The 25,019-nt window shown below is 36.4% G+C and overlaps 2 protein-coding genes across 6 annotated transcripts in view; one reads left to right on the top strand and one right to left on the bottom strand.

The window, feature by feature from the left end:
- The window catches only part of LOC139148378 (RNA-binding protein 12-like), a 29,666-nt gene extending 8,869 nt beyond the window's left edge, over positions 1-20,797 (bottom strand). For 2 of the 5 annotated variants that reach the window (XM_070719809.1, XM_070719812.1), the window contains exon 1: positions 20,751-20,797. The gene's annotated coding sequence lies outside the window, so the exon portion shown is untranslated. Of the gene's footprint in view, positions 1-20,439 lie in introns of all 5 variants that reach the window. The other 3 variants (XM_070719808.1, XM_070719811.1, XM_070719810.1) reach the window with 2 other exon arrangements.
- A 680-nt stretch (positions 20,798-21,477) lies between these two features.
- The window catches only part of LOC139148376 (meckelin-like), a 36,872-nt gene continuing 33,330 nt past the window's right edge, over positions 21,478-25,019 (top strand). The window contains exons 1-2 of the mRNA XM_070719805.1: positions 21,478-21,692; positions 22,525-22,713. Coding sequence (XP_070575906.1) covers positions 21,506-21,692; positions 22,525-22,713 — 376 coding nt within the window. The 5' untranslated portion in view covers positions 21,478-21,505. The remainder of the gene's footprint in view (positions 21,693-22,524; positions 22,714-25,019) is intronic.

Raw genomic sequence — 25,019 nt, 5'->3', positions numbered from 1 at the left:
TACCAGACCTATTGCAAAAGTTTTTATGAGTTTTCAATTTTTTTTTTGCATTTGTCACATTTTCGAAAACCATTTGCATAATTGCAGAACTAGCAAGTTCATTTGAATAAAATCCTACTTTCAACCCATGATACTTTTTCACAGCAGATACTGAGGACAGCCATGCAGAATTTCTTGAGTGTTTACAGAGGACAGGCCGACTTACAGATAAACAGCATACATGCCCATTGATACAAATGGCTCCAAATGCTATTCAAATGTTTTGCAGATAGGAGTGAAAAGAAAGATTACAAGATCCATAGTACCTTTACTGAGGGACAAAGATTCATTTTGATGGAATTTGCTGCGTAACTTCACCAATACATTTCTTTAGCTGTTTCCAAACTTGTTGCTAGTGTGACTGAAATGGTACAGCGAGCATGATGCTTGTCATGTTCTACTAATGTTTAGTGTATGATATCCTTGGAAAATTTTACCATTTTAAAGTTTATGTCCACCAATAATTTTCACCATATATGATATCCTTGAAAATTTTTGCATTAAATTTTATAATAGTTATCAACATTTTTGATCAAGCTATGTTAAACCTTTGAGAGCCAAAGTCTATTTTTGTCCCCTTATAAAATAAACCCCAGTCAATTTTTCTCAGTTTTTTCCCAAAATTTTGAGAACTGTAAGCAAATGAAATGTGATGTTCATTTGGTCCAAAATTATCAAAAAATTACAGAAAAATTCACAAAAATTTTGCACTAAAATTTTGGCGGGGAGAAAATTACAGCACTCAAAGGGTTGATTAAATCCTTCAACTATGCATTCAGGTGGTATTCATCTAAAACAGTAACCCCCCCCCCCCCAAAAATAAGGATCCTGATAGTGATAGCATAAATACAAGGTGTTACTTTCTTTGGTGTTTTGTAGCTTTGATGTTCCTTCATCTCGTAGACATGCTGGAGAAGATCTATACATACTATCATAATGGAAGATCAAAACTAAATTGTACCAGTAGGCTTAGATTATCTGTTATGAAAGGAAAATGGTTATCGTATTTTCCTTGTTTGGATTTCCTTTCCATGAGTAACCACAATATTTGTACATTTTTACACCAACCAGAAAGGAAATAACGAAGGCATGATTACTAAGAAAACGCCTTTTTACTCTTTCTGCTTTGATGAATTTAAACACCGTGAAATGAACGTCATAAAAGCATTAAAAACGGGTGTTAGCAAAAATCTTATTGTGGCACAATTTCTTTGGTTACAATCAAATGGAAGATTCTGTTTTTACTGGCTGATTTCAAAACATGTAATTATTACAATCCATTATTTCAGTGTTATACCACATTAGTGATTCAAATACACTTGCGTTTGTAAGAAAAATGCTCATCTATGGTCAGGAAAATTGCCTTGAGCCATGTTACTGTTGAGGCAACTTGTATTGCACAGGAGATACATGGACAGCATTTGGCAAAAAAAGCAGCTACCTTCACTAGTGTTTTAACTACATTGTAGCGTGTGTGCAGAAATTGTGACTGTACAAAAAGTGTCATGCAAATTTGCTGACTGAAAAGTGGGCTAACTCCAATGGCTAATTTGTAAGCTTGTGCATTAAAAGCAAACAACAGAAAATTCAGTATTTATAAACACTTCATTATGCACATTCCATCACTGACATGAAAAGTTACCAGTATATATTGCAAGTTTTCCTACACAGAATCTCTCATCCTGTACAGTGTCTTTCATATGAATGTCCCCACCCCCTAGAATGTCCCCATCCCCTCCCATCCAAGATCAGAATTGAACTTCTAAAGTCAAACCATTTAAAAATTCATCACGATTATCTTCAAATTGCCATTTTCAAATCTTAAAACCCATCTCTATGAGCCATTTCCTTCATTTCTCTTTGTCATTGAACATACCATTATCACAGTAGACAGATTTTAACAATTTTGATGTAAAATTGTTCCCAGTAATATATACAGACAGCAGTTTTTCCACAGAAAAGATCCTTTACAAATGATAAAGATATTTTTGTTTCCATAGTAGTTCACATTTGTTGACAACCAACCAGCCAAGCAGCAGATGATCAACCTCTACCAGGTGTAAGTGAATGTTGTAGATTAGCCCTAGTTGTGATTGCTATTGCAAAACAGAGTATCACTAACAAATTTTGCTGTTGCCGACAGAAAGTTTATATTTTCTCTGTGTTATATTGTTGTTTACCGAGACAGTGTATGGTTGGATCCTTTGACATAAGATTTCAAATGATTACATCACAACACCGATTGTAACAGTTGTCCGATTTATCAATCACACTTGTGGTTTTGATGTCATCGAAATTTTTGGAAATATATATACTTTTCACGGTTTAATGACAGAACTATGCTACCATGAAGAATAAGCTCAGTATCATAACAGTAATATCCATAAAAGAATTATATACCTCACTTTCAGTTTTGCTGATTTTGAATTCGTTTTTAAAATGCCGACATCTAAGCAAAATATACTTCTGCAATTTTAGTATTCTCACAACTTTTCTTGGAGATCATCTTCTCAAACTTGTTTCATTACCAAGTTAATATGTTTCCAATTTCTTCCCTAACTATTCAGTGACAAATGCTTGTAGTGATTACCCATTTAATGCAATAAAATTGTGGGTGAAAATTACTTGTATTTAGCCAAGAGCCTATCACTTGCCATATCACTGTTTGACAAAAAAACAGAGGGACCAATTTTCCTTTCATGTCGAACTCAAAATGGTCTGCCTTTGCTGTCTAAGAATGACCACTCATCACAACATGTTCACTTAATGATAAAATATTCAATTCTACTAGAGAATACCAGAGATGGGGATATTTCCAACTTTGCCATTCTCATCAGCTGCTAGCTGCCTAACTACATCAGAACTACTGCTATCGAAGATCACATTCAAATCCCATGATTTGCAGGAGCCAATCAGGTTGTGTTTACAATGCTGCAATCAATACCAAGTGACAGTTGTAAACCTCTTTCCGATTGGTCGGCTGTTCTGGCCAATGCCTGAGATTTCAGCATTATCTTTTATGACAGTGGTTCAAATGTAGTGAGGCAACTATCAGCTTGTTAGAATATTAAAGGAGCAGCACAGGTGGGAACTTTGACATCCCTACATCTGATTTTCATGAGATTTATATTTGGAGCGTTGAAGCGAGTTTCCAATTTCCATTATGTTCTTTTGTCTCCATTACTGATTCCCATCAAATCTAACTCATACACAGAATTCACTAGCAATTAAAGTAATCATATTTACCTACAGCTGATCAGTAATTTTTGTACCATATGTATGTAGCAGCCGTAGCATGTTTCAATATTTTTCTATACCTGTCTTTCTATATAGGTTTAACATTAAAAAAATTGCTACTTCACACAATATTTTCACTATAAGATGTTCTATGCCTTTGTTACAGATATAGGGATAGAACTTATGTTTCAGTGAACACAAGCCTATGGAATTAGTTTTGTGAGATAAATATCAACTTTGTAAAAATTTGGTGCATAGAACATTAACACCCAATAAGCTCAGACATATGTTAAGTAATAAGTATTACCAGGGCTGTCATTTCTTTACAAAACAATTTCCATTATTTAACAAAGTTAAGATTTCATACACAAAGTACTGGTGTAACAGTACATATGTACACCATTGTACATAACAGCATCTTGCAAAGAAACACATGCTCTCACATAAGCAAAGTAATGGTGTAACATAGCATCCATACCTGTCATTGTACAAAACTGAATCTTTCCGAAAGATATTCCTGAGGGCATTGGCATGCAGTTTAAATAGATTTCAAATTCAATTTGACCATGACGCTTTACAAAGAGTGCATCATATGAGTACACGCATGGAACGATGGTATTATCTTTTTGATATAGATTTTCCTTTTCAGGTAATGTATATGTGTGGACACATAAAGGAAGTTGCCTTATTATGCACTTTTTTCTACTTCATTATTAGACTTTCATCAACATACAGAATAATTTGAGACTAAATACGTCTGCAAGGGCATTTTTTGTCAACAATTAAAGTTTTTTATGTTGAGCAGGAAACAGATGAAACGGTAGAACTTTTCAATGTTTGATAAGTGTTTTGTCTCCTGTATCGTCAGTCTGAATTGAAAGCATTACGTCATGATATTCATGTTTGCAACATGTACAAAGCAAGTTGTTTTTCAGAATTCCAAAAGGATTACTCATTATCAATGTAAAACACTATTGCAATCTATGTGTAAGTTGTAATGTGACATATTTACCTAACATCCAGGGTAACAATGAAAATGTCATTAAAGTCTACTAATTTCTGAGAGGTTGGACAGATAACCTGTATTGAAAGTAGACACAATACATGCTTCACATTGCAATGTAATTCAGTATTTACAGTCAAAGGGAGTTTTGTTCTAATTTAGGTTCAGTTAAAGATTTTGATTTTAAGAGTTTTAAATCATGGAATCTTTGTAGAAATGAAGTAATTCTTTTAGAGAATCTGTTTTTCAAAATTTGATGCTTTCAAATCAAGATACCTTGCCATCTTGTAGCAGTGTAAAGATAGTGAGCTGTGATATACATATCTGAACATACTCTCAACAACAGCTGTTCTAACTATAGTTCTTACAAACACTTTTGCCATACAAAACTCAGGATAATAAGTGCAAGTATAAATCAACAGTTCATAAGGTACAATTGTACAAGGTCATGATATGACATCAGCATAACATTTAAAATAGTAGGCCATCTATTTTATCTTCCAATTGTGACACCCCAGCTCCTGAATATATTTCACCTGTACACATCGACATGTGTTTACATACCTACAGCTACAGCAAATTTGGAAAAAGCCTCCATTGTTGTTTTGAGGGAAGGATTTGTACATTATCAGATTTCATCATTCCCTATTGTTTCTTAAGTAGTAAGTTCGTTTTCTTTGTTAAGTTGTGCTAGTTTTAAAATAGGCATGGTATGTAGCAATAGCAAGCAGGGTGCCACTGTTTGAAGTGTCATATGTATTATCTCCCAGGGCATGGAAGACCCCTTAAGTTCCTGCAATATTTTTGCCATTCCAATAGCCAGCTTAAGTTGGGTTTGTGTATTTACATATGAAATGCACTTCTTTTTCACAAGTTGTGCATGGCTATATCTGTATTCAGTTTTTTATTCAGCTTTATTCAATGCATGAAAATCCATTTATGGATGCAAAAATTGCTCACAAATCAATTCAACATTTGGAGATTACAGTTTGTAGTATGCTAAAATGTTGACTTTCTTTGTATTTTTTCAAACCATATAGCACAGTTTTAAATCCTGTATTTGCATTGACCATAATTTACAAGCAGCATTTCATGCGTGGTAAAACTTTTTATAGATAGATTGAAGGCCGTGCCCTCTAGGCATATGACCTTGACCTAAATAAGATGAATCCATCCTTTTATGGCAGGGGTGAGTAAATCCACTACGCCACGCTTATGCCATCATGGGTAACTAGTCTCTACAGGCCCAATGGACTAGTAAATCACTAAGCTAGTGACTGAAGAGTTACAAGTGAGGCAGTTAACCTAAAGCTGGGCTAAAGACCTTTTTTGGCCGCTAACCCATATGCTCATTGGTTGAAAATGATTTGCTCAACCCTGGATCTAAAACCTCATTTGGACAACCTTTTGTAACTTCAACAGACTTTCATGGTACATGTACGTATGGCCCCAACACTTCTCTGAAAGATGTAAAGCTTTATAGAGAATGTATAGAAAACAGTTCTTGCTGAGAAGAGAAAAGCAAATGTCCTAAAAATAGAAAGAAATACAGATATTTTACATTGTTATTTTGCCTAATTGTGAGTAGGGGGATCTTTTGAGCCAATTTCCTTGAAATTTGAGGGAAAGATTGGGAACTTTATCAAACCTGATATATTTCGAGAATTCTGACCGGTCTGAACCACTGATTCTCAGCAAATCTTACCCCAGTTTTCTCATACCTTTTTAAGCCACATTTCCAAAACTTGAACAGCAGTACTCCGCTACAGATTAACCCTTTGAACTCTGACCCCCATAAACAATGACATCATGCACAAATTGCCATCAAAATAAGGTGAGAGCTGTTGAGTAATTTTTCCCAAAACAGTATAAACTGTGTAAGCTGGATCTATAGGCATAAGACTTTCTTTCCCTGTTCATGGTTGCACTCTTCTGACAGCCACATTTTGTTTTCCGGAACTGATTTAAACCCAGGGTGGTGTCGGGGTGCATGCACTGTCACTTTTTTCCAAAAGTGCTGATTCCAGTGATACATTTACAGACTTTTACCAGACATTGAAAACTGCTGAATGTTCATGTATTGATACTAGATGATCCAGGACTGTGGTATTTTCCAATTTCTTGGTGGCCATCTGATTCAACAGTGAAGATGGGTCCACCTTTTGTGATGTTTCTATACAATTCATGTAAAGGAAGGATAATTTTGATACAAGGAAGAGTGGAAGATGGTTTACGCGGTGAACTTTTTTTGTATAACCAGCATATGCTCAGCATAATTTGTTTCCACCATAATTCTTCCATTTAAAGTGCTCAAAGCCCAAGGGTATCAAGCAGTCCACCCACCCACCCACACAAGCATTGATAATAAAGACATGGCAGCACATGAGTAAATGAAAAATAGTCACTACAGTTGCTTTGAGAAGTCACAATGCGCAAGGCTCTATGTGATGCTATGTGCAATCAAAGTTTGCATTTTGCAAGGTGAAGATATCCATTTTCCACCAAAAATAAATAATATTGCTGTTAAAAACTCACAATTTCAGGTTTTAACTCAGTTCAAAAAGTGCCAACAAGCGACATGTGTAGACCATTTACATCAAATACAACAAGCCTTTCATTTGTGAACTCTGATGCACATGGCCAACATTTAATGTGTAACACGCAACCACCATCATGATCTTAAATGATGATGATTAAAAAGATTTTGTCCATCTGCATGATAGTGAGTACAGATAGCCTCATTTCTTATTGTCTGACCCGCAGCATCGTCGTAAACCACGCGCCTCTTTACGGCAACAGCTTAGCGCTACCCGGACCTGCAGCAGCCTTTGATTGGAAAAATAGTCTACTGATAGAAGAATACCTACAAGTGTAGAAGGGGTGGAGAATTATCCACTCAATGGAGCCAGTAGCAGTGTTTTCTATTGTGTCCATGAAAACAAGTGATTTAATTATGTTGCTTACGTTCAGAGAAAGGCAAGCTTGGAGCAGCATGGGTTTCGGTCTTGCTACTGTAACAACTTGGTTAGGAATATACAGCTTACCATTTTGAAATATTTCAAACATCGTCTTTTATTTTAAGGTACAATTCTTCCTTGAGGAAGAAAAATTTTCGTGGTTTCAGTTTTTCAAAATTTGGAATTTTTTTCCTCCATGGAGTTAACACAAGGATGATGGCCATTTGAATGTAAAATATCTGTATGTGTTACGCAATTCGTTTCCCTAGTACCAAACTTTGCATGGTGACCCAATTTTATTCCTGATTTCGTGAGAGAATGGTTGAAAGTTCCACTGAGGAAAGTTTGAGCTAAAGTGTTGTCTTTCACTTTTAAGGCACACACTACCTAAATAAATTTTGACCATTTGATAATTACACCAGTGTAGAAATTATATACAAAATGTGTAAAGGTAATCCCAGATTTCAAGAGATGTAAAGCCAGTTTTCATTAGGCAATTTAGTTGTCTTTCCTGCTAAAGCAGTGCAGAAGTCGATAGAAGCAATTAGGTGTGCAAGGTCACCCACTCAGTGGAAAGAAAAGAGACAACAACAATCGTGTTCCCAAAGTGAGTGGAGGGACAGTGAATATAAAATATGATTATATTTGACAAGTGCAAATAATGCCTTCAGTAATAATTAAGTGCAAACAGTGGTTTGAAATCGTGCAGGTGAGTGAACACATTGTACTATTGCACATGTAGTTTATGGCTTTATACGCGCAAGTTATTGAGAACACTGATAAACTCAGCTTGGCATCTTATGACATTTGTCAGTTTCAGTGAAAAGGTGCAAATATTGAGATGCATGTTTGGAAGTTAAAGTATCATTCCTTATCCTGCCATGTTCATATATTATTATTGGGTCCAGTTGATTAAAATCAGCAAGGCATACTAGGTCTAATCTGTTGACTATTAACAAAAACTTGAATACTTAAAGTCCCCCGAGTACCTAGATACTGAACAGGAGACCTCAAATGGGACTGGATGAAAATTCAAACATGCAGTGTATTGTCCTACAATTGACCAATATTGACTTTAGTTACAGATATTGCAATACCGGTACAACACTTTTGTGTGCCCTAAGATTGTAATTTTCAGCATTTCATTCAGTGACAGTGGCACACTGGTTCCACATTGATTCCAGCCACACACTCCTGATTTTAAAATAACCAATTTACATATCATGCAGTTTAGTGTGTAAAATAATTCTGGTAAATTTTTACAAGTGTCAGAGAACAAGGCTGATAAATATTAATAAATTTGTTTCCAACTCCTGGGGAAGGTAGTGAAGACACATATGTAGATGAAATGTTATGAAGACACTTGTAACAAGGAAAATCAATCAGAACAGGTAGTAGGGCAAGGATGTCATTTTACAGATACATATTATCAGACCATGTTAATTACCATGGAAGTAAAATTGAAGTGTATGCCATTTCTTTCATTTCAAAGAACTTGGCAAGTTGAAAGACTGCGTTTTACATTTCCACCGTGGTGTGGTTTTGTATCAAAACGCTGACACCAACCAGGTTTTGTACAGACTTGTAGTACCAATGTGGAGCCTTTTATTGCCAAATCTTTGATTTACTTTCAAAGCTTGACCATCAGCCATTTTCATTTCTGCTCTTTAAATCGATGTATAACTGATAATCAAAAAGCAAAGGTTAAAGGCCCATGAGTTGCATGTCTTTGTACTCAGTAGATCTCATTACTAATCTTCAGGTTTATGCTGTTATCCTTTGAATACTACCCAATGAATGCAGAAGTATTTTACAGCATTACAGTTGCTTTCATTTTTAACAGAGTGAGTAAATAAATATAGGTATTTACTTCATTTTTAATTTCCCGCCATCTTCAAAACTGGTTGTACGTATAAGGAAAACAGAGAATACAACATCCATATGTGGACATTCAGTACAATGTGCTTTTTGATGAATGACAACCGCGTTTCTCTGAAGTTACTTTTGCGTATATACACTACCTCCCATCTTTTTTATGCATACTTGGAGGCAGCTATATTGAGAAGGTTGGCTGTCATCTTTTTCAAACAGAGCAGTTCCAGTCCATGGTCTATAATTCCTGTACATACATCCGTAGGCAAGTTACCTTACAATGAACGAGTGTTTTTTCTGTAATTTTTTCTCTTGTTCTGTAGTTTTATCAAGATTTTGTACAAAAAATCAGTATGTTGTGCGAGTGGCAGCCTTTAGGGGCTGTTGACAAAAAAAAGTAAAATCCAGCAAATAGTGCAAAAAGTTGCAGTTCATGGGCCTTTAACATGTACACCAGATGTTTAAGTCTTTCATAACGTTATAACAGAAGTCTTTGACATCTTTGTGAACATTTTTGCATGATGCACTTCATGGACCAGGCCACAGATCATCTGACGAGTATGTAGCAGGTACATAGTGATGCAAGTATGTTAAATCAAACCTGCAAGTTATGCCTAAGAGAGGAAAATTCCAGCTCAGAGATATGTCATAGGTGCATTTTCCTCTCTGCCAGTATTTCAGCAACTATTACATCAGTTAACAGTTTTTCAAGTGCATAATTTGACTGTTACAATATGAAATAACAGTATATGAAATCCAACAGACAGATTCATTGGACATCTTGATGGTTTAAAAAACTCTCACGTTTTTCTCATCTTTATAACACCATAAATACCAGTAGTATAAAGCCACTTGAAAGTACTTTTATGTGATATAAGGAACATGGTTATTTACATTCTTGGAAATTGAGTACCAAAATGTTCCTACTGAACAGATGTAATTATACACTGTACAATGTATGCATCTGTTAATTTCTTTATAGTAATGAAACACTGTTCTGTATTTGCATGCCTGTTTGATATCTACATTTGTCATATATGCATGCCAATATTTAAATAATAGCACATTCTGACACAGGCAAGATCATGATTTGTTGCCTGCCCAAGGTATAGTGCTCCATGACGGTAATATTGATGATGCAGGGGTATCATCCAGCGCCATCCCATGGGTGGGCAACAAATCATGATCTTGCCTGTGCTGTTACTAATTTTTTTTACACTAAAACTTTTGTTTTCAAAACTTTTCGTAAAATGTAGTCAAGTGTCAAGACTCGTCACAGTGAAGCGTTCCATTTCTTGTTTGATCACAATGCTCAATGAAGTTAAAGGTCAACTTAAATTAATCTCTAAAATGAAGTGTTTTTCTCTCATAATGAACTAAATATTGTCTAATGCCAATCGAGCTAACTTCTTGTACCTTTTAATGATCAATTGCTCCACAGAAACTACCAAGCTAATGTACTCAATGATGTGGTACCCGTAGAAAGGACTGCATTATTCCAGAATGTGGTAGCAGGCTTTATTATTACATAAGCCATGTTTTATCACTTTTTGTTCTGTATATCACATGATTGAGGCTCAGCCAATCACAGTAATTGGATAATATGTGAGTTTAATAATGCTGTATCCTGGTGATGTTTAACAGCCTTAGTATTTTACATTAAAGGTCACCAGGTGGCTGCCACTTTCTTTCTGTGATGCGATGTTGCAGACAGAAATTTGAAAGGCTTTTAAGAACAAAGATATTTTAGGTGGTTAAGTACAGTAAAAGTGCTGAATCTTGTAATTCCATTCTTGGTAGTTCCTTTGAAGTTAGTTTCATTGTTTGTACGAGTTAAGGAAAAAATTTTGAGAGGCGATATTGGGTATTATTTCATATCAGTATATTGATGGTGCAAATACAGAGATCTGATTGGTCGAGACGTGAAAAGAACCATGGCATGATATACTAGTAGTACTGTTTGCACATGCTTCAGACAAGGCATGTCACTAGTACAGTGACATGGAAAGTTCTGGAAGCCTGGTCCCAAAAGTCACTTTTTAGCCATGCAAATCTAACCAATGGTATGTCGCATTCATGAACCTTTTACATATCCCAGGTTGCTGTACAATGGTCATATTTTTATCCTCACTCCTCAGACATAGGCATGTAGCTTGTACAGCAGCATGAAATGGTCTGTACGCCTGTGCCCAAAGTCACTTTTTAGGTTTCTCATATCTAATGTCCGAGGGACGAGGGTATGTCACATACAGTACATGAATCTTTCTCATATCAAAAGTCAGTGTACAAAGGTCACATTTTTAGCCTCACTCTTGAGACACTGGCATGTCAATAGTGAAGCGACACGAAATGGTGTGTATGCCTGTACCCAAAAGTCACTTTTTTAGCCTCTCAAATCTAATCAGAGGGTGTGGTCAAATGCATAGTCTTTACACACATCCCATAAGACCCTAGCCCTTCCATTAATCCTGAAGCGCATTATACGTCCGTATCTACAGTGCATATATTTTTGTGAATAACCCATGTCCTCCAATTGGTCTCTTGGACAATTTGTGTTGTTGGTAGGCAGATGTGACGAATTTCAGTTTTATATCATAAAAACTTTTGCCCACCAATCACGTTCTACAGAGTTGATTAGAAAAGCCAATAGAATACCAGAAGTAAAGACATTTTCATGTAGAAAAATAGTGAATATAAAATACCTTAAACTACTTTGAAATACACCACGATTTGGTATTTTGTGCTCAGTGTTTTCAGTTTTTAGCTACTATAGACTATAGTCTATAGAAGCTATTGGGATGGGTATCCGTCCGGCGTCAGTCTGTATGTATGTCCGTTTGTGAGGCGTCCGTCCACTCAAATATCTTGAGAACCGCAGTACTTACTGATTTGATATTTGTTGTGTAGATGAAAAATATGATTTTGAGAAACCTTTTTTTTTAATTTTTTGATATTGTTGGAAATAGGCAAATTAATGCCAAAAAAAGGTGTTTTTGGTAAAAAATCTTCTTCTTCATAACCGCTGGTCAGACAGCTTTGTTATATGGTATACAGGTCCCTAGGGATAACCCAATTTAGATTTGTTCAAATTGTGATGAAATATGCAAATGTGTATTTTTAAGGAATTTTTTGTCATTTTTGGTCAAAATTTGACTTACATTGTATGGAATTCTTGTACTGTATAAACCCTATCAATTCACCCAGAAAAAAATAATTAATATGATTTTAAATAATTGAATTAATTAGGAATTCATCAAAGCCAAAATAATTTTAGTGTGGAATTATCAGAAAGTTCAACTTTTTTTGACAGTTCATAGTGAAATGCTTACCATCTTGGAGGATTAAAACATGTAAACGCAACTTTCCAGAATCCCACCTTTGATATATTCTGAACCACCATTTATGTTATCTAAAAGAAATTGCTCATAATAGTTTGTCATGATAGGGAGGTCAAATAAATAGAGATAGAGAAAGTTCTAATTTCCATTATGGTGACTGGTAAGGATAAAATAAGATTAGTTTTTGAGGAAAAAAATAGAGTGGTCAATTAAAAGAGTGGTCAAAGTGATAGGGTTTTTATGGTAAAGCTGGGCTGTAAGATTCCTCATGTGCTATTTATAGCACTTATGCAATCTGTGTAAACAGTGCAATGAAAGTGTAACATGATTCCTTATAATGCTTTTGATGACCTTGAACTTCTTAAGTTTCAAACATTTGTCTCTTCAGTGTGCTTTCTCTGAGTACGTACAGTCTCAACTTATTCAACAGAACTTACTTACAATGTTAATTTGAAAGTTAAAATGTGCTTGGTTGATAGGATGAAAATACTGATATTAAAAGATAACCAGCTCAAGATTCTTTATAACCTGACAGATATGATGTTTTTTTATGACGTAAATCTTGATTTAAGCAAGTCTTGTTTACTTTAATTAGAATGTAATTAACTCTCGTTTATTTGCTATTATAGACTAATATAGTCTGATGAAATATGCAAATCTGTATTTTTACGGAATTATTTTCCATTTTTGGTCAGGCCATCCTGAAATGAGCTATCAAAGATATCCACCTTCTTCATCAAAACAGGTGTCACAAAAGGTTATTCTCTACATAACACAGCAGAGCTCTGTCAACTGTTGAGTCGCTTGTGTTTTCAAAACCGCTGGTCAGACAGCTTTAATATTTGGTTTACATGTCCCTAGGATGACCTTAGTGAGATAATTTCATACAGTCAGGAAATACTTAATTTTGTATCCATGTCTATAGTAGCTTCAGGGACTTTGGCCCTATGTTTTGTCATTTGTATTGTTGATTCATATACTGAACTGTCCCTTTGGAATCACTTTTTCATGTGGCTGGGTCTGAGTTGTGTATATTCAAAAAGCCCTGTTTGAGAAATGAGACAACAGATTGAGATCTTATGAAAACTGCAGCAATAGCATCAGTCTAAAAACACACTCAGGAGTGATTCAACTCGCCCACTATTTGCTTGGCTGTTTTCTGGCGTGTGCATCGGTTATTGGCTGGCCAAGATTTTGTGTCCTCCCCACCATCTATGTGGCAGTTTGCCAGAGTATTGCTCGAGTTTCCAATTCCCTAGCCATCAACGCCAGTCTTGCTTAAGTCTATTCTTCAATTTACTCTCTTTTGATATTCATATGCCCACATACATGTACTTAGGGCAAGTACAAGGAGTGATACACATTTTGTTTGTGGTGCACTGGGCCAGAAAAGATTCTGATAGATCAAACTTGCCAATTGTCCCATCCTTATTAAAAAAAGAAGCATCTTCCCATGAGCCTGTAGTTTCATGAACGCAAAATGCAAGTATAATCTGGGGACCTCGTGACCAAATAATATTCTTGTGTCTGACATCAACCATTCAAAGTTGCCTAAATCCCTACCAAGTAAACTATTGCCATGGTTACTTCATGGAAAGACCGCGCCATAACCTTAAATGGCTTGTACAAAGTCCAAAATAAACTGCCAAGAATACGTTTGAGATTACACAAACACGGTTTCACCCACAGAATGAAATAACTAGTGAAAGATTTCCACTTAGCTGAATTTTTTGGCATGTTCACAAATGGCTGGCTATGATATGTGCTACACACAAGTCTGAGAAATTGTACACATTGCACACTTGGCAATATAAGTAAATATAACTTGGCTAATTTGTGTATGTTATTGATATTTGGCAGCTACAAATCGACATTCATATCAGTGTGCCAATGCCACCATATTGCAACCCCTCTCTTGAATTCCAGCGTTGGGATGCAAAGAAGGGTACATCAATGTGACAGGTTGAACTATCATTGTCTCTAAACCAGCTGAGTGACATATTACATGCTAATATGTTTCTGACTTTATTAAATGCAGATATCGGGTGTAGGGGATGCCAGGTACAAGTGCTGCTCTGTCATGTAAAATAATGACAAACAGAAGGACAAGAATAACTGGAGCTTTCCAAACATGCATGGATCATTCTAGCTCATGAGTGAAGATTGATTCTCCTTGAAGGACCTGCTAAAGTCTAAAGTTCTGAACTGAAAGCATTTTTGAAGAGACTTGATAGAAAAGACTGACACATGTATCCATAGCAACTGATAGAAGGAACCAGAAATTATATTTTTGACATAAGTAGAGTTGTGATATGAGTTCACCATATGGTTAGCCACGGCCTCCTACATGCAAACTTTGCACTATCAGCCATGTTTTCATATGCTAAAGTGTACCACATCAATAATTCTGGGCCTTTCAAGATACAATTAAATGTGGCTGTAACAAGAATTTTTCTTGCAACAAAATTACTCTAAATTTTCACCATTCCCTTGGGTTGTTCGCAGTTCATTCCAAGAGATGACCAATCAGGGGCATCATTGTAAAGTGCATTGTGGTACACTCTAATTTCCCTATAGGCTGTTGGTTTGGTGTGTGTAAAGAGAGTGCACATGAGTAAAATGTGTGTCCTTTGCAGTGCCGTAACTTCATGGGCTTGCATGAATGTTGATGTATATGTCGTTTCTTGTCGACTCTGATGTACACAGACTATACAACTACACATGAAATTGGTAGAAAGTTAGCTGAGAACATCTCCACTCCACTTCAAGTATAATATGGCTACATTTTTGCCGTAAATTTTGTGAGATGAAGGGTTGTACAAAAACATGCAGACGACGTACGCACCAAGTGTGTCAGCTACAGACCAAAATTCAACCTGCACAGTGAGAAATTACACTTCAGCAGAATTATTTTACATAAATTCATAGGTTTTGGACTGGTGTAACTTAGTAATTGTGAAAAGTACATTGAAGAAATAGTGATGTCTTGTTTTCCCACCGTTCACACTGCTTTTAAACAGCCGTTTGGTTAAAGTTCAGTCAGCATCCAATAATGTCTGAAGTTATGTGACTCAATGCGCTCTGGTACTGTACGATGAAATTCTGAAGGTTACAGACTCAGGTGTACAGTAAATGATAGATTACGCAGCATTTCTGATTCTGAATAACCCAGCCACTCATTACTTTTGCAAAGAACACAAAGAGTTTCTCATTACTGATTTAAGTCACAGTGCTGGTAAAACCTCTTCTTTCAAAGATACAAATATATAGACATTATACTGTGGTGATGTCTTGCTTTAACCCATTAAAAAGATGCCAATTTCCAAAGTTGTTACAGAGCTGTCTGTATTTACAATCTGAAGAACAGACTGGTAGAAACACATGGATAATATTTTTCCTGTGGATGGATTGGTGTGCTCTTCTAGGCACTCCTTTGTTCTCCATACAGGTTTACACTCTACACCAAACAACTGATTTTTGTTCAAATCCTTGTAGCACTTGAAAGTTGATTATTTTTGTTTCAGAAACTAATTTGTTGAAATTTTGGAATGTGATGAGTGCTTTTCTTGATGAAACCATTCATGAATACTTTTAGAATAAGCTTGTTTGCATCACATTTTGATGTACTCAAACAAAATTTATATAGCTTAGTAAAAATTATTGTAGCAGATCACATTAAAGGGCAAATTACACGTTGTCCTTGTTTCAAAAGTTCATTTCAGAATTCATAGACAGCCAACCATGATGACAATTTCTGAAACGCGTAGTGCAGATGATGGAACTAGAGAATGAAAACAGTTGTAGAATGACTATTTTCACAAACGACATACTAGTAGCAGCTGCTCGGAATATTACAATGCATTGCAAGCTTGAGGAATTTCTGGTTGGGACGCACTCATTGTTCAGTCATTTGAATTAGAAACCATGACCATGAACAATGATTTTAGCGGCACACCGATGCGAAAAATGGTCAACTTAAAACAATGAGAATATTCAAGACTAATTTCTTTAAGTTATTGATATGATCATTTAAATCAGACCAGGTGTACAGTCCCTTACAAAATCAATGCAATATACCCCTGAAACAAAACCTGGTGGTACACAGGGTTCCCTTTTCACATATTACTACATGTAGATGATCCACTGGATCAACTAACTCTTTTGATGGTTTGTAGGGTACGAAGAAACAATTTTGATACCTTTTAATCCATTCATTTCAGAGACAAGATAGTTTTTATCTTCTCATTTCAGATACTCTTTAAAACTTTCTGATCATTCATCTGATGCAATGAAAGACACACTTTAAAGAAAAACAAAAACCAACTGGCATTGGTAGAATGAGATGAGACTTCATAACTGACCAAGCTGATTGCGTATAAGATTACGAGGAGTCAGAGCTTGTTGTCTCCTATCCAGAGGCACTTTTCCTCTTTCTAATCCAAGTAGGCAAACATCACTGAATTCCCCCTCAATTTCCACATTTCAATGACATTTGTTTCTGTGTAACCCTAAAGGCTGACACTAATGGATGGGGTATACAAAGCTCTGTGTACAGACATTTTGACATGGTGATCATTTTGTCACATTTTGACATTTTGGTATATTCAGTATAGCATCAATGGTTTGATGTCCCTAACTGTATGGCCTATCAGAATGTGTTTAACGTTTTCACTACCATGCTTTGGTCGATGCCTGTTACAGTAATTTTCATCAGTTTCTACAAGGAAAGCTGAATGTAGGCAAATTCCAAAGGTACTTGGGCAATATTGTCATCCTGTCCTTTAACATAAGATCAATTTAATTTAACAGCACTAGCAAATATTAATAAGAACAAATGGGAACACGCTGTGTTTGCCAGAATCCACAGGGTTGGCTTAGATTATACATAAAATTTGTGTGTCAACGGCTTATGTTGGTCCTTACTGAAGTTAAGGCCCAAGCAGTTGACCACAGAGGAATTGCTATAAGCCGAACTGTCATCTTGCATATCATAGCAGCTTTAATGTATGAATTTTCAATGATGAAGAACGGATTCACGCAAAGAGAAAGGCTTCAAGACTGTGTGTAATCAGACTGAAAGATGGTCTTCATGTATAAGATTTACAAAAATGAAATAATACTAAGTCCAAGAATTTTCTTCCTCGTTTCTTGCAAATTTTGGCCATCTAAAATGCACTTTGAACTTATTCTTTACCTGTATTAATAAATTTAATTCTGTAAGTTTTTATCCACCTTGATTTATACTGTTACATATTTGCTTGAAATGAGCCCAGCTGTTGCTGCTCATTGTTTTTAATAGTCATCATGAAAAACAACTGTGTCATTTGCCATACGTGCCTTCATGACTTTTGGGATATATCAGCTTGCCAAGTGCAACATTCTTCCAAAGTTTTCTGAGTGAATTAATTTGCTACTTGTCAAGATAACAGATGCAAGGTCCATTTGTATAACTTCCGAGTTCTGATTCACACATCTTAGGCACATCAAGCACGGTCGCTTGTGAATAGGTGTTTGTTGCACTGTGACAAGCCTCCCCTCCTAATTTCAAATGTGAGATACTATAACAGCATTTTTTGTGTGCGTTTGCATTTCCAGATATGCGTGCAACTCGCTCAAACCATCCTGCATACAGTGTGGTCCTTCAACTCGAGGTTGTTCAATAGGAATATACCAATAAACACCGAGGCTAAAAAGGTGACTACGCCATTCGGTAGATTACCACTTCATAATGACAAACCTAAAGAAACTGGTATGCTCTCCTTATTATGTCATAAGGGCAAAAGAGTCACAGATCTTGTCAAGACTTTGGAAGTCTTGACAAGATCTGTGACTCAAAAGTTTTGATATCCATGATAGAAGGGTAGACCATTTCCTGATTTAGGTAAGCGATTACTACCAAAAAGCTGGCCATTTGAGGTAGCAAAGTACTTGTAGGTGACTTCACATAATTTTTAGCCACTGCGTAAGTTTAGATTCCATGTTAGAAGAAAATTGCTCTCATGAGCTTTGTGTGTATAGAAGGCGAGCAGAGCTTCAACGTGAAGCCCTGAAGTTGGCTTCAATCAACCCAAGCCGAGAGGAAATGCATTTCCAGAGGAAAATCTTGCATGCATCTTGGGTTTATTCTGGTTCCCTTTGTCAGATCCAATATAATGCATCACTACATTAGGCAAGTACGCTGTGTGATGTCACAACTTAAAAAGTTAACAATGCTTGATGAGGTAATGCCTGAAATTAGTGTAATTTTGATGTTCGCGCACACTGTTACCAGCCGATAAGAAGATGACAAGTATCGACAAAGCCCTTTCAAGAATTGTTATACTCCATGCCAAAGGAACATGTCTCCACAGGGAAAATTAACAGCATAATAATCAGGTTTCAGTTATTCTTTTTCAGTGCGACCCATCAATTTATTCCATTCCATTAGCTGTGAAAACAAACTTTGACTAGTCATCTAAAAATGTGCCCTTGTCGATTTTGCTTGCCAAAAAAAAATAGGGGACCCCAATCTGTCCTGAGCACTTAGAAATAATCTGAAGTAGTATCTCTGAGTTTGGCAACCTTCTCTTCCCAACATTTTGAAATTTGCGCACCAACTGTAGTGAGAAGGAAAAGGTGCCAGACTAAATATGGAGAGACCCACTTTGTGCCAATCAGTGTAGCCTGTTTGTAGCCTCTAAACCTGTTTGGAGCACTATGACTCATGAAGATTCTCTTTGACTCAAGTAAATTTTCAGTTGAAAAGGAAATTCTACTCAAGAAAATTTCACAAATTTTTCAATTGACTCAAAAGTTTTCTGAAATCTCTTTTGTTAGAGGGCAAATTGGGGTATGCAAACTGGTGCCAATTGTTAACTGCCTATATAGGTGGCACTGGCAGTAATAACATATCCTGGCTACATTCAGTACGTAGCTACTTTACAGAGGTTTTAATGCCACGTGACCGAAAATACACAAAAGTTTGGAATCACATAAGCAATGCTTAAAATGTAATATTTGATAGGGGTTTAGGTTCACATGTAACTCTGATTTGATGAAGGTTGTCTTTAAATAGTTGTGGTAGCTTGATTGTCAAGGTTGAAAAGAGTGTGCAGGTTGTGTAAGCATAAGAAAAGTTTACATTTCAGTCCAACAATGCAAAACATCAATGCATGTATACATGGAATTCATAACAAGATCAATTATTGCTTTCCCATAGGTTATCGATTTTGTTTTGTTATAAGACTCAGGATGGTCTGTCTGTTTTCATTCTTCACACACACACATGACCTCTGTTTGAACAGGAATAGCAGAGCTAAATAAAGGAAGCCCAGCATGTCCTCTTTCCAAATCCCCCAAAAGTAACTTCACACATTTCTGGCAACCCATGAAATATTCACTATGTTACTTGCCACCATATTGATAATATATTGCGATAAAATTCATGAAAGCCAAATTCATGAAGTTCTTAAGTTTGTAGTTTTGACAAGTGTTGTGACCAAGACGAGTTTACGAGCAGCAAGACACAAGTATTGGCAAACAAATAAGCAAGAAAATGTACCTGAAAAATCATCTTCCAATCCATTATTTCATATTTTGTTTCTAAAGAAATAATTGCAATCTATTTGAAACTGATGACTATCAAATTTCAAACATGTAAATTTTGTAATATTTCAATCTCAGACTATTTGTTTTACTTTCAGATAAAATAGTTCTTCTATGGTGGTTTCGGTTCGTCTCAAATTATTTGCACGCTGCAAGTAAGATAACAGCATAGCAAGTCAAAGTAAAGACTAATATGCAGCTTTACAAGATGTATAATCTTTCGGTTTCGCTTAAAACGCCGGAATCCATTAACCGTTACATGCTGAGTCGTCAAATGCACAACATATAGATCCAGCAACATGTAAATTGGGTCACCAAGAATATGTAAATGAGATCTATTCACAATGCAACATTTCTGATAAAATACCCCCACAAACTCCCCGGTAAGTCGAAGCCATCAAAAACTCACGATTGTTATACTCCTTTCACTCTTCTTAACTAGGACACTGTCACACCACTAGGTTCGTGCAATGTTGCCTAGATCTTGCGAAGCTTGAATCAAATCAAAGCGTGCTCCAGCCGATCGACGACAGAATCCAGGTTCTAACGTGCACATATTTCCATATTAAAATTACTCCGTGAGGTTGATAGGTTTTAGTATCTTGATAACACAGAAGTATACCAAAGAAATGTTTGAATTTGATCAGCCCAAAAATATTGCCAAATCAAAATATTGTCGTTATTTTTTTAATTTTTCCTCACCTGTTAGAATATACCTACCGAAGTCAAGGACGGATCACATTCAATATGGCGCCAATAAGGAAAATGGTGAAATATCTACAATACAGATGGTAAAATATTTTGTGACTTATCACGGGCATGTAGGTTTTATTTACCCTACATTGTAAAAGAGAAGGAACAAGAATTTTAGTTATTGAATTATCTATACATAATGTTAATTTTGTAGACCTGTTCTTGAGGTTTTCATGAAAAAAGCCTGGCAATTATTTTGTGAAACTTTATTAACTTTATAAGTTGGGCAGTATGCTTTCCTAAACTCGTGCGCGGAATGGCACTCGACGCCAAGGACCGTGCACTGTGAGCTCGGGACAGCGTTGATATAATCTAAAATATGCCGTGACTGTGTAGTAGTATGCGGAAAAGGTCTACGTTGTCATGAAATCCGAACAATTTCGTATTGTTGAAAAAACACACACAAATTAACTTATGTTAGAAAAGTATGTGCTGCTTGTTAGCCGTGAGCGTTGGACAGCCTGGCAACAGCTCGATGTTACAAATATCCATCAGCTTGTAAATAAGTCCCACGATTAAAGCGCAGTCTCTTGTAAAATAAAGTCACGCTTTCTTAGAAAACTATACATTTTTAATTTTTGTAAAATTTAAATTTGTGAATTTTCATCTATTTTAGAGGTCAAATCTGAATGTCGCGTCTAAGAATTTCTCGCACCATTGGAGTTCGGTGCACCAGTCTTCAACGAACAAACGAAACATATTTGATTTCTTGCTAAACAAAAATGGCGCTCAATACTAAGCAACGATATACATTCTATGCTTTTGTAGCATTGCAAGTTTTTTGTACTTTTGCTGATGGCTACTCCTTTTCGTATACAGAAGTAACAACATGTGAAGTTGAGCAGTATTTTGATCTAGCAGAGCTTAAGTGCAAAGCATGTGGAGATTTCGCCCAGACAAGTAGCGACGGTGAGCGAAACGTAGAACAACACATGTACAAATACATACGTACTACTACTAGTATTCACCATAAATACTGTTCTGAGTGTCATCTATTCATCGTCATTCTTTGATTGGTTTAGTCATACAAGTTTTAAGTACGTAACGAGACATGTATGAACACCACGTCAGCACTGTAGGATCAATGCATATAATTTTTCGTGACGGTTTAATATTTGGTCGAGTACCTTTAATTATCAATGTATTTTACAGTATAAAAGCTACTGACAATGGTACACCATCTTAACATGCATGGTTTGATATAAATTATGTTGGAAGTGTTTCGTCATACAGTGCACAGGTGTTTCGAGTCTCAACTTGGCTAAAAGAGCATGATCTGCTTGTTACACCTATCATTAATGTCATTGTATACATATATGCTTGGCAATTTTTGTTGACGATGGATGTTATGCGGCAGTTAATGTCAACCCCCACCCTCCCCACCTCGGGGCATAGTAGGGGATTTGGAAATTAGCCTTATGAAATTTGTCAAATGTCCCACCCCTGGGGCAAGACAATCTGGAAAATCCCCACCTAAAACAAGTAAATTCCCCACCCCAATGGATGGGGATTCTTAAATTCTGCACTTGTCTGTGAAAGTGACTAGGGGATCAATATGAGGCAATTGCCCCACCCCTTCGAGCAAAGTTTCTTGGCAAACAAGGTTTAATCTCCCACACTTGTCCTGTATCACCCGAGGTGGGTCTCCAGGGATTACATTGACTGCTGCATTATTTTTGAATTAAAACTTGAAAATATAATGTAAAAGCCTACATGTAATTTAGATGTGGTATTGTTTCAGGTCTCTCATGCGATTGCTCACCTGGCTATAGAATAGACAAAGATGACGGGGCACCAAGTGAAAAGATATGTCAGGCATGTCCAGCTGATTCCATGGCAACATCAAATGGATGGCATTGTATTGTATGTCCAGCAGCGTTCCCGTTACAGGATGGCCGTTGTGCACCATGCCCTGGTGGTAATATTCCAGGTCAGTTGTCCTATGGCACACTATGTGTGATGCTGGAATGTTATCTGTACAGTTGTAAACAACAACACTGAACATGCATTTTACATTTACATGCAGTAAGATAATGGGACACATTTACTTTGGCTTCTTAAATATATTCTGTACTTAATTGACACAGTTTTTAGCTATTATAGACTATAGTCTATAGAAGCTATTGTGATGGGTATCCGTCCGGCGTCCGTCGTCAGTCTGTTTGTATGTATGAATGTATGTATGTATGTATGTATGTCCGTTTGTGAGGCGTCCGTCCACTCAAATATCTTGAGAACCACAGTACTTACTGATTTGATATTTGTTGCGTAGATGAAAAATATGATTTTGAGAAACTGTTTTTTTTAATTTTTTGATATTGTTGAAAATAGGCAAATTAATGCCAAAAAAGGTGTTTTTGGTAAAAAATCTTCTTTTTCATAACCGCTGGTCAGACAGCTTTGTTATTTGGTATACAGGTCCCTAGGGATAACCCAACTTAGATTTGTTAAAATTGTGATGAAATATGCAAATGTGTATTTTTAAGGAATTTTTTGTCATTTTTGGTCAAAATTTGACTTACATTGTATGTAATTCTTGTACTGTATAAACCCTATCAATTCACCCAGAAAAAAATAATTAATATGATTTTAAATAATTTAATTAATTAGGAAATCATCAAAGCCAAAATAATTTTAGTGTGGAATTATCAGAAAGTTCAACTTTTTTTGACAGTTCATTGTGAAATGCTTACCATCTTGGAGGATTAAAACATGTAAAGGCAACTTTCCTGAATCCCAACTTTGATATATTCTGAACTACCATTTATGTTATCTAAAAGAAATTGCTCATAATAGTTTGTCATGATAGGGTGGTCAAATAAATAGAGATAGAGAAAGTTCTAATTTCCATTTATGGTTGACTTGGTAAGGATAAAATAAGATTAGTTTTTGAGGAAAAAAATAGAGTGGTCAATTAAAAGAGTGGTCAAAGTGATAGGGTTTTTATGGTAAAGCTGGGCTGTAAGATTCCTCGTGCTATCTATAGCAATTATACAATCTGTGCAGTGTTCTCCACAGCGCCTTTTAAGTGGGCGGTGCGCCCACTTTAATTTCATGGCCGCCCAGATAAAATCTACGCCGCCCAGTTTAATTTTCGGCCGCCCATGCTTTTGAAACCCACCGTCAGCCTTTGTTCTGGGGTGGCGGGTTTGGTTCACGGCAATGTTTTTATGCCGTGCTTTTGTTTGTTTCTGTATTGAATTTCAATAAGGTGTTAATTTAAATCAATAAGGCACATTTTGCTGTTGTTGTATGTGTGAATTTGTCATTTTAATACCTCGTCAAGATATGTCACGACGACCATAGCGGAAGAAAGACCGCGAGAGAGAAGCTCGACCGACTTGTCAACCCATTCACACAATCACTGTCCCGCCACCCGGACGGTGACACAATAAACTGTGCGGTCGCATCAAGATCTAAGTGTTGTCTCGATTGATTCTGCCGAATTTCCCCCCAAGAAAGTACACATTCTTTTAACACCATCATCAGGGTTCTCCCAGCCCAAAACAGTGTCGCGGCCCGCGACGCTATTGTTAAACCCTTGACTCCACCGACCCATCTAAAGAAATTGTAAAGGACAGAAAAATTGATATAAAACCATAGTCAAAAGACAGCAAAAGTCAGCGAAGATTTCTGCTCTTAATTGACGAAAAATTTGAAATCAAACTGATTACACATTCCCTAGATACAGAAGTGGCAATTTGGTAAAATTTCTGTTTGACTCACATCTTGAAATAAAAAGTAAACGTGGAACGATGACATGTATGCTGCCGATCAACAGCGTAGCATAGCTTACGGAACTGTCTGTCACTGCACCGGCATGCGTTGGCTGCACGTAAAAGCAACTCAACTTTCCAAGATCGAACGGTCAGTATCTTGTGAAAACAGCAACATAGCAATGAAAATTGTTATAGTCAGCGGTAAAAAACTCTAACAGATGGAGCGTTACTTGCTTTAACAAATGAAAATGCATGTGAAGAGAATAAAATCCCAGATCGCGTGCGTGAATGAAAATATACCGTAAACAATGACGGATATGACATCAGAGTGGGACTCTTCTATTTTGGTACCAGGGGTGCGCATTGTCAGAGAACCCTGATAAACGTACTGAAAAACGTAGTATTTTCCTAGCGATGCTGTCACGGGAACTTCGATATCTCATTGTTTTACATCTTTTAATAGTTTCTTTGATCTGAGCAGTTTTACCAACTTTAACGGTATATTTTACTCTCCTAA

The sequence above is a fragment of the Ptychodera flava genome, chromosome 13 (assembly GCF_041260155.1).
Source record: "Ptychodera flava strain L36383 chromosome 13, AS_Pfla_20210202, whole genome shotgun sequence".
Lineage (NCBI taxonomy): Eukaryota > Metazoa > Hemichordata > Enteropneusta > Ptychoderidae > Ptychodera > Ptychodera flava.
Note: the sequence above shows the minus strand (reverse complement) of the source record. Positions and strands in the feature narration are given on the sequence as shown.